The 9,825-nt window shown below is 45.4% G+C and overlaps 1 protein-coding gene across 1 annotated transcript in view; it reads right to left on the bottom strand.

The window, feature by feature from the left end:
• TADA1 (transcriptional adaptor 1) overlaps window positions 1-9,825 on the bottom strand; it is a 16,526-nt gene that overhangs the window by 5,339 nt on the left and 1,362 nt on the right. The window contains exons 2-4 of the mRNA XM_009892900.1: window positions 9,474-9,565; window positions 8,278-8,343; window positions 1,541-1,638 (exon numbers count right to left, since the gene is read on the bottom strand). Of these exons, the coding sequence (XP_009891202.1) occupies window positions 1,541-1,638; window positions 8,278-8,343; window positions 9,474-9,565 (256 nt within the window). The remainder of the gene's footprint in view (window positions 1-1,540; window positions 1,639-8,277; window positions 8,344-9,473; window positions 9,566-9,825) is intronic.

The following is a 9,825-nucleotide window of genomic DNA, read 5'->3' as shown; positions in this document are numbered from 1 at the left end:
GGGGGAAGACCTTTGAAATGTAAGCAACTCTTAAGAGGAATGTGGTTTGGGAGAGAAGCCAACCTGAAAGAACCTTTGGTCATTCACAGCTGTTATTCTGATCAATGAGGGAAACATCAGGAAATATCAAGGCACTTCAAGTTCACACTACTCGTGAATTCCACTAGTAATAGCCAAGCCCATTAACCTTAACATACAGTACTTACTACAAAGCATTCCAGGAATATGTGCATAAACTCACACTAGAAATGTGGTGTAACATAGGGGTATCCAAGTATACCAAATTCCAAGACTTCTACTACATCACGACTTGCTTCTCAAACTCCCCTCGCTACTGAAAAGTTAAGAGCAACGTTTTAAAACAAAAAGATAACACAGACTGCCATCAGAATGGCAGCTGGTCACAGCTGTGAACACTGCAAAATATTTCAGCAGTTTCCAAATGCAACAAGCCTTCAGCTGGACTTACACCCCTTTGAAAGAGAAGTCTGTGAAGCACACATATATGATACCTAATTCTAGTCCCTAGAAGCATGGTAGGCACTTTGGCTGACCCAAGGTTAACTTCTCACAGCGTAAGAGCGTGAGGTTTCACAAGCCCACCTTTCTCCCCTATCCCCAGCCAATACGGCTGCCCTTTCTTCCTTTGCACTGGCTTTGGTATTCGTCTAACCGCAAGGAATGCTCAACCAGCTGAATAAACCAGCAAGAAAAACCTTAGGGTTTGGGATCTTTTTTGCTTGATTAATTTTCTGCCTAGTCAGAGAACCGAGCCAGATCACGATGTGCTCAGACACTTGATAAATCTGACTCAGTAAAAGAGACATTCTCTGTTTCAACAAACTGTTAATTCAGTTTCAACAGTTCTTATCAAATCGCACCCGTGGAAGACAGTGTCCCATCCCGATCCTTTCGCGCTGGGCCCTGCCCTGCCACTGGTTGGGCAGCACAGAAACAACCGCAGGACAGACCTGTGACAGTATCAGATGGATACACAGAGCCTTCACTGCAAAATTAACTCAATCTCACGTGTCTCTCTGCCGTGTACCAGAAGACAGCATCTTTGCAAAGCATTTTCTATTCTGAAACAACCTGACACTCTAAAAACACTCCACCCAAGAAACATCTTACTTCTAACACTTTGGATTGTAGAGTTCTGCAGAAGGAATCATACAATCATGAAATTCTGCCTGACTGCCTGAATAAATAGGAAGTCACTTTTTGCTTCAGGAATTCAGCAGATGTGTGAAGTTGATTCCTGGAATACAACTTTGACATTTAGGTGTGATTCAATGGATTCTCTGGTGTTTAAGAAAGCCAGGTCATACTGTAGCCTTTCTCCCAAGAGGCTTCCATGAGAGGCAGCAGCTACTAACTCCCAGCTGCTGCCCCAATCCAGAACTCAAAGCAAATATAACATACATTACTGCATGTGATAAACTTTCATCATCCCTCATAGCAAAAAAAACCTGCACGCTATGCAGAGCTCTTCAGCCCCAGACTGTCAGAGAGTCACAACCATTTGACCACATACACTTACATCAAACTTTTGACGAACCGAAGAAATCTTTTTCTTTCCTTTGGGTTTTCCAGGTTTAGTTGCAGAGCCACCTGGCCACGGTAGAGATCCAGCACCTTCTACAAATTGAAGAGAATCACAGAATGGTCAGGGTTGGAAGGGACCTCTGGAGATCATCCCCCCGCCAGAGCAGGGTCACCTACAACAGGTTGCACAGGAGGGCGTCCAGGCGGGTTTTGAATGTCTCCAGAGTAGGAGACTCCACCACCTCTCTGGGCAGCCTGTTCCAGTGCTCCACTACCCTCAAGGTAAAAAGTTCCTCCTCATGTTAAGATGGAACTTCCTATGTTCAAGCTTGTGCCCAAAAAAAAAACAAAAATAAAAAAACCCCACTCAATAGGTGTTGCTGATTTAGGGCCAGGATGAAACTGTCCACACAGGAAAACCCTTAATGTTTGGCCCCTGGCTAAGCCTTAACCCAAAACCAACAGCCACAGTCCAGACGAAGGTCTTCTCAGGGGGCAACACTTTTGGCAGCCCTTCCCTTCCTTTGTCAGAGCCCTGCCAGCTTGATTAACTCATGACCTATTACTTCAGTAAAAATTTCTGTCCACACACCACACAAAAACCCATGGCAGAAGGGAACAGATGAGCACAGCCTCCAAGGAAAGCCACAACGAAGGAACAAGCCATTTGTTCCATCAGGAAGATGACGGGAGGTGCCCGGAAGGGTATTCTCCTCCCACCAACTCCTGGATCAGGTCAGATGTTAACCAGCAGGATCAAGCAATATGACTCACTACACCGGGCTCATCAGCTTTAGCAAGCTTTTTCTTGGAATACTATTAAGCACCACAGCTGATTGTTCTTGTTACACTGAGGGAAAAGGAGATGGGGGGGAGGCGGGGAGAAGGGAAGAACTGCAAAGGCCACTGAGCCCAGGAGCAGGACAACACCAACGCGAGCAGTGAGCTTGTGACTGACCAGAATTGGCAAGCACCTGAAAAAGAGATTAGCCTGTAGTACCAGTAAGTACATACATTTGGTCAAATCACCTTAAGGATACTGCTCAGAAGTCCACCACATGCTGTTCGACAGCTACACCTACAGCACACCAAACCACATCCCTGTACTCATACAGCTCTTGGCAAGGACAGCCAGGCAGTTTCCCGCTGACTGATTTACAGGATCTGTGCACAATCCCCTCAGGTACATTGGGGCTTAAGACAACGTTGCACTGGATGCGTACGCGCTTGCTGACAGTCAACAAGCAGTGCAACCTAAGGACTGGACAGCCCTCTTGTGGCTACAGAGGTAACCTCTGCTTTGTGTCACCGCTATCCTTTTCCCTTGGTTTTGCACAGCAAGTGAGCACACGAGAACCCTTTGTCCTTCGGAGCAGAACATGCCCTGTGCCGGGGTCCCTGCCCACCTCCAGGGAGCTTGGACAACTCCGCTCTAAAGATACTTCAGTCACCTCCAAAGCAGAGGCTGGAGCCGTGCTGCCAGACAGTGCTGACAGCCTGGCAACCTCTCAGATGTTCCCTGGCCACACCTGAACCAGCACTTGCCATTTCCTCTAGACACAGCCAAGAGGTGACAGCAGCCATCCCACAACTCACCATCCACAACTTGACCAGACTCAGGCACATTCATTGAGTACTGACAAACAACCAGTTCTGGTTCTCTCCTGTTACCACATGCTGCCATGGCTCAACACCAGCTTCACACCAACCAGCATGTTTACCTCCAGCTCTCACAACTAAGTTTAACTTACTGTAACCAGGAATTCATAAATACAGTTTACTACAGCCCTGTTTATAGGGAAAAAGGCTGGCTGGAAGTCCTTGGCTACACGGAGCTTCCCACTGTCATGGCTGGAGCATGAGCAGTGTTCTCTGCCATGGAAAAAAACCTTCTAAAACATGACTTTAAGGATCAGGCTAAACCAGAGAATTGAGGTGAAGTTTATGAATGGTCAGCTGCTAAGAAGGGATTAGAAACAACCTACACACACAGAGGGCATATTCTCCCTATAAAAAAAAAAATTAAGAAGTTTAGCTACATCCTATTAGTGACATGAAAACCAATAGTCTACAACAAACCCTGTTGTTAAAATCCACCAGTCAATTATAGAAAATTAAAAGACAGTAAGTAAATCTTCTTCAAAAGTCATAAAGGTGGTGTCACTACTCATCACTACGACGTTGCAATAGAAGCCTAACAAGGGGGTGTGGGAAAGCAACGTGGACACTCACAAGGACCCTTCATCCAGATCTCAGCACTTACATCTGAGGAACTAGCAATATAATGCTACTTCTCTCACAGGATGTTTTGCTCTTTACAGGTGAGTCCTTTCTTCCTCCTCCTCCCCTCCATAGCAGGTCAGATCCCTTCTAGGCAGTGGGGATTTGGTGTGTTAAGGGCAGACACAGAAGTTAGCTGGCCCATTTCAAAGCTTTCAATAAAAGCACATCTCTCTAGCTTGTAATGTCACCCTACCCCAGGGCCTTCCTCCTTGTCAGAAATCTCATACAGCTCCTTCACAGCCTCACTTCTGGAAGTATCCTTAGTTAAACGTGTGACTGGGTGGCAGAGATGGAGAAAGCAGAACAGACAGAGACAGAAAAAGCAAACAGTGCCCTTTTATCTGACAATCTATTACAGATGAACAGGTATAGCAGAGTCCGAATTTTAAACACCTTATTTTAAAAAATAACATAGTAACTTTTAAACTAAATGGCAACTAAATTTTTAGGCTTTAACAGCAGACCCCAAAAGATGCAGCTTAATTGAACTTCAGCCTGCACATTTAACAAAAACTTAGCCAGACATCTTAGAACAAGGGAAAGGTGAGATACTGTCTCCTACTCCCCATTATAATGAACCCAGAGCAGATTGGTGTCGTGGTTTTTGTTGTTTTTTCTTTTTTTTTTTTTTGCTCCTCTTCCAGGTTTTCATATTACCAAGCCTTACTTGCACAAGATGAAGAAAGCAAAATTTCCCTCTAGTATTCTAAGAAAACCGGTACTTGCCTTCCTGTCCACAAATGACAAGGCTAGGGTGGCTTAGGCGTGAAACTTCAGAGATGTTAGCAGTTTTTATTTAATCTTGCTAGCAAGAGAATTAGATGTTAACAAGCCACAGCAATGGCTGCTGATACGCCTTCAAAGATGAGCAACAGATAAGAATGGTGGGTTTTTTTTTAAGAGCTGCCTCATCTCTGTGCAGTGGTGGCACCAGCCAGTCCAGACAGAGCACGTCAGGTTTTCCTGATGTGCTGCACCAGCACCACACAGAGGGAAAAGACAAAGATACAAACAGAGAAAGTCATGACAGAGAAAAGCAGCCAGCCACAGGAAACATGCATTTTCCCACCCTCTTTTATTTGACCTTCAGTCCTTTTCTATCTTCCTGCAGGGACAAGAGTTTAGTCAAATATATTCCGATGACCCTCCTCTGTCAACACCTCACATTCCCATTTTCTTCCTTCTCCTCCCATCCAAGCTCTCTGGAGAGACGTGGAACACGAGCAGCCTCAGCCCGTCTCAGCTGGCAGCCCTTGAAGCAAAGCCCGTGGGGAACCCCAATATAATAAAATGCTCCTGCTACCCCAGCAAGAGTTCTAATCCACTGAACCATCTCTCCCTTGGCTCCACATTACCAGTAAATAAATTAAATCCTTACACCACTAACTCAAGCACTTGCAATTGTCTCAGTTTTATTGTTAAGATTTAGCTAAGGAGGGAGGTAAGAGTTCAAGTGAGGTATGTATTAACTCAAGAAACCGTGCTAACTTGATTGCTTGCAATTGTCCAACAAACAAGATAAGCTTAGTGAGCAAGACCATGCAAGGTTAAGAAAGGCTTTAAACTGGAGTTCCTCCTAATGGAATTTTTTGGGGAAGAAAAACCCCAGACAAAAATTCAGAAAAGCACTTCTGAAAATATTGGTAAGAAGACAATAGCAAAGAAAACTATTTTCTTGTAATGGGTAGTGTGCCACACTGCTTGGGCTGGTATAGCCAACCTAAAACCAACATTAAGTCACTCTCTAGTATTTTGGACAGCATGTTTCTGGGAAGTTCCTTTCTTCAGGCACTTTCACAGCTTCCCAGTTATGTTACAGCTGTGTGCCATTCCAGTGTGTCTTTACAAGCAGAGCTACCAGAGGGAACAATGTCACCCATTCTTTAAAAGGGCAGAGAAGTCAGATTTAGGATTGCTCAGGATCCTCCTGTGCCCTCAGTGAGAGCTCAGCAGCATTTAAAGCAATTGGCCATTCTTCACATCAGAATAGACATGAACCTTCCTCTCTCTCCACCGAGCCCTAAATATCCCATGCCACGCAGGCTATTGAACTGAGATTTGAAGTTTGCATGACCAACAGCCTAAGCAGATGAGAGGGGGAAGTGGAAAGCATTCTCACAAAGGGTCATATTCACCCAGTGTGCCCTTATAAGCCCAGGTGGAATCACTGCTACCAGAGACAGCAAAATTTGAATCAGATGGGTTTGTTTGCACAGTTCAACATGTGTTACAATCACGCCTTAAAAATACCTTCCCCCAGGCTTCCTATTCCAAATGCCACAAGATCAAGTACACTTTTAACGCTGATCACACCATTTTTTAAAATACAAACTGGCATCTAAAAGATGTTTTTTTCCACCTTGTCTCTCTCACACGAAGGTGGAAAGTACATGCATCAGTAACCCTTGTGATGGCATGTCAAGTGACACTTCTTTAACGTTACTTGTTTCCATGAAACACGAAGTCAACACCATCTACCCAAAAGACAGTGGAGGAGACAAAAGCCTGTTAGATTTCCATTCTTACATAGGGAAAAAAGAGGTAAAAAAAGAAAACAAAAAAATAGCAGGTGTCAGACCTGCATCTAGGGGGGAGAAAAAGAAATCGGGACATAACATCTAGTGTTGTGTTCATACTGCACTTTCCTGGGCTTGCACGTACAATCCACCTCACACAGCAGACTGGCAAGTAAAATGTATGTGCGATAGATCTACCAGTCAGTGGCCCAGAAAGAGATATCTCAGTACAGATTAGCTCCAAAATCCTTGGGAGATTCTGCACTGATCAGAGTAGAACAAAACACAGACTCTAGAAGGGACTAGGCAGCATGTACTGCTAATTGCAACGGACTAAATCATGTTTTTAAGAACACACACGATTAAACTGATTTTTTATTTTTTTTTTCAAACTGGCTTACGCAGATCTGTGGACAGAGCCAACAAAAGCCTGTCTGAAAGCACTGCAGGTGACCAGCTGCTCAGCACTTGGCAAGGTAGCTGGGTCAGCTAGCACTCTGTTACATGCTGTCACCTATCTGCCGAAGCACTACAAAGAAGAGTTCTTCAAGGGCTCTTCAAGAGAGTAAGCTTCAATGGGACAAGAGGAAAAGTGACCGGATAAAGAGACAAATTAAATTCAATACAGTTAAGCATAGAGCGGTGCACACAGGAATGAACAACCCCAACTTCAGTCACACAGCGACAGGCTCTAACCTGACTACTGCCACTCAGAAGCAAAATCTCTGGGCTGCAACCTCTTTCAGCACTCACATCAGCCCAGGGCTGAGCTCAGAGAACACAGGCACTCTCTCCCTCCCCCTCCTAATTTAGACTCAGCTACTTCATGTAGTACTCACAGCGGAATCACTGTTCTTGTGCTTTCTTTTTATAGTCAGAGGTACGTACTTAAAGTTAAAAGCAAGAGGCAGCAACATTTAGACATAAATCTTCTGAATTACATGAATGCAGACCACTAAAGAAGACAATTCTGGGACTCAAAGGGTGTTTGTAAAGAGCAAACAAAGCAAGTTGGGAGGTGAGGGAGGTTAGTATTTAATTAGCACAGCTGGTATAGTTAAAGACCAGCTATGACACACAAAGCTACAGGCAATCCATAAATTTTGCATTTTTTCCTTCCTCCAGCTACACCACGAACACTAATAACAGGTATTCTCTTATCACAAATAAACTCATCTCAGGTCTCAGCCCATCAGAACTATAATAATTTTCTCTCCCTTACTACACAGCAGTTTCATATCTTGAACTGCAGCTCAACTATCCTTTTATCAGATCTCTGGATTGAGAGCTCTTTTGAAGACCAAACAAAACATACCTTGTGCAACCCTGACTCCAAGCCATTCTAAATGCTTACAAAGTTAAAAGGTTAATTACCTGCAGAAGGTTGGGTTAATTGGCCATAGCTCAATCAAGACTCACGAAGCATTCATGGTAAGCATTTTTTCTATCAGATAGTCAGACACATACTTGATTTCAAGATCAGCCTGGAAAATCCAGCTCACAAAAATGGTATCCCCAGCAGAGAGAAGAACAAAGAGCACCACCAAATCATGAAGAGAGGAATCACTAAGCAAAGCAGATCAAAGGCAAAGAAGCATCTCTTCACACTTCACTAAGCAAAGCAGATCAAAGGCAAAGCAGCATCTCTTCACACTTCAGCTCACAGTATACAACCAATCCAGGAATCAAACCAGCTTATCACACACAGCAATCCAGCATTAGCCTCTTATCAAGCACACACAGCTTATTTATAAAAAAGCATCTCTGCTGAAATCAGCTGCATCACTACTTTACTACTCTTTTGCCTGTGTGGCACGAAGAACATGAATATTAAAGCTCAGACAACTGGCGTCCTTTGTACAAAACCTACCAAATACACACATGGTAAAGGTTTGCTAACCAGTTGCTTTCAACAGGGCTTCTCGGGACTTACCTGGTGCAGAAACCAAGATCTGGCATCGGGTAAGAATAGCCAAGAGGAAATCATTGTGAGAGTGGACTGCGTAAAGACAGACAGTTCATTAGCAACACATCAGTGCCCAGAGGTACCCCTCAAAGCGATCTTGAAATAGCTCACTATGCCTTTCTACTGCCATGCTTTCCCCACATGCTTAGCTACACAGGCACAACTATTGAGAGTTTTCTTCTCCTGGACCCAGAATCTGCTACCACGCTAACAAGGATACTACACATGAAACAACTTAGGTCATTCTTAGTGTGCCATACACAGGAGTCCAGCTCTACAGCATGCAACATGAAATATCTGGTGTATTCAGCCAGCGAGAGGAGGATCAGCTGTCCCTCCTTCCACACAGACTTCTGGGAGCAGGACTTTTGGCTTTGCTAGAAAAGGACCAGTAAGAACCAGGCCCAGGAAGGTGAAGTTAAGTTAAATAATTTCTAGATTAAATGCAGCTTCCTCACAGAAGGATCACTGAAACACAGAGCATGTAATTACAAATTGCAAAGAGCAAAGACAAACTTCACAAGCAGGGTCAGAGGGTTGCAGGATCCTTTTTGGCCTTTGAACACAAGCACTGACAAATTCCCTGCCCCTCCCCACAGGGGTCGCAAAGATGGAAGTCAGGAGCCCCCGCAACGCTCTCAGCAATGCCCACCAACATTTGCAGACCCACAATGAGGCGAGTACAAAAGTCTCACCCTTCAATGCTCCAACCTGCCACCCCCAAAGGCCAGGATGGGGATCTGCCTGCTGCATAACTAGTCTAGATGAACTCAGGGATTCTCTCCCCCACTTCAGCCACAATATCAGTTTAGCCCCAACCACAGGAGAGTGCAGTACGGAAAGGACTGGGTCTCTATGGTGGCATAAGAAAACATCTCCTTGGTTGCCAGGACAACATATTTTACCTGTTTACCGTATTTACACAAGGTGAAAGTGCCTGTCGGTGCCAGGGCCACAACAGGACTTCCCCCTGAAGGCCAGGGCACCTCCCAGCTTTTTAAGTCCACTGCTACCCCAGCCTTGGCCGTTCTTATTTCCCTTACAGCAATTTCCCTGTTCGGGAAACACTGTGCAGCAGGGAGGAGCTCCCTCCGGGCCTGGCAAAGGCAAGGCAGCAGTAGAGCCAGCAGGAAAACAAACACAAGATGTTTTTTTTTATTTACCATTGTCTTGCGTGAGAAGCCTGCGCGCTTCCAGGTCAAACTCCTCCTTACTGATCTTTTGCTTGAACCAGAGCTTCAAGTTGGCCCAGTACCTAGGGAAGAGCGAGGAAGTTGCCGACACCAAGCAAAAATCGTTGTTACTAAACCCACTGCTTCCCCCCACCGGCGCAAAGCAGCCCGGGTCCGGGCCAGGCGAGCGCTGAGAATTCCTCACAGACACGGTACAGGGGCGCCGCAGCACCCAGGCCCGGCCAGCGCTGCGCTCCCAGGCCCGGCGGGACGCCCCCACCGCGGCTCGGCCTCGCCTCACCCAACCCCAACCCCAACCCCAACCCCAACCCCAACCCCAACC

The sequence above is a fragment of the Charadrius vociferus genome, unplaced genomic scaffold (assembly GCF_000708025.1).
Source record: "Charadrius vociferus isolate BGI_N301 unplaced genomic scaffold, ASM70802v2 scaffold39, whole genome shotgun sequence".
Lineage (NCBI taxonomy): Eukaryota > Metazoa > Chordata > Aves > Charadriiformes > Charadriidae > Charadrius > Charadrius vociferus.
The sequence above is the reverse complement of the archived record's forward strand: the minus strand, read 5'-3'. Positions and strand labels throughout refer to the sequence as shown.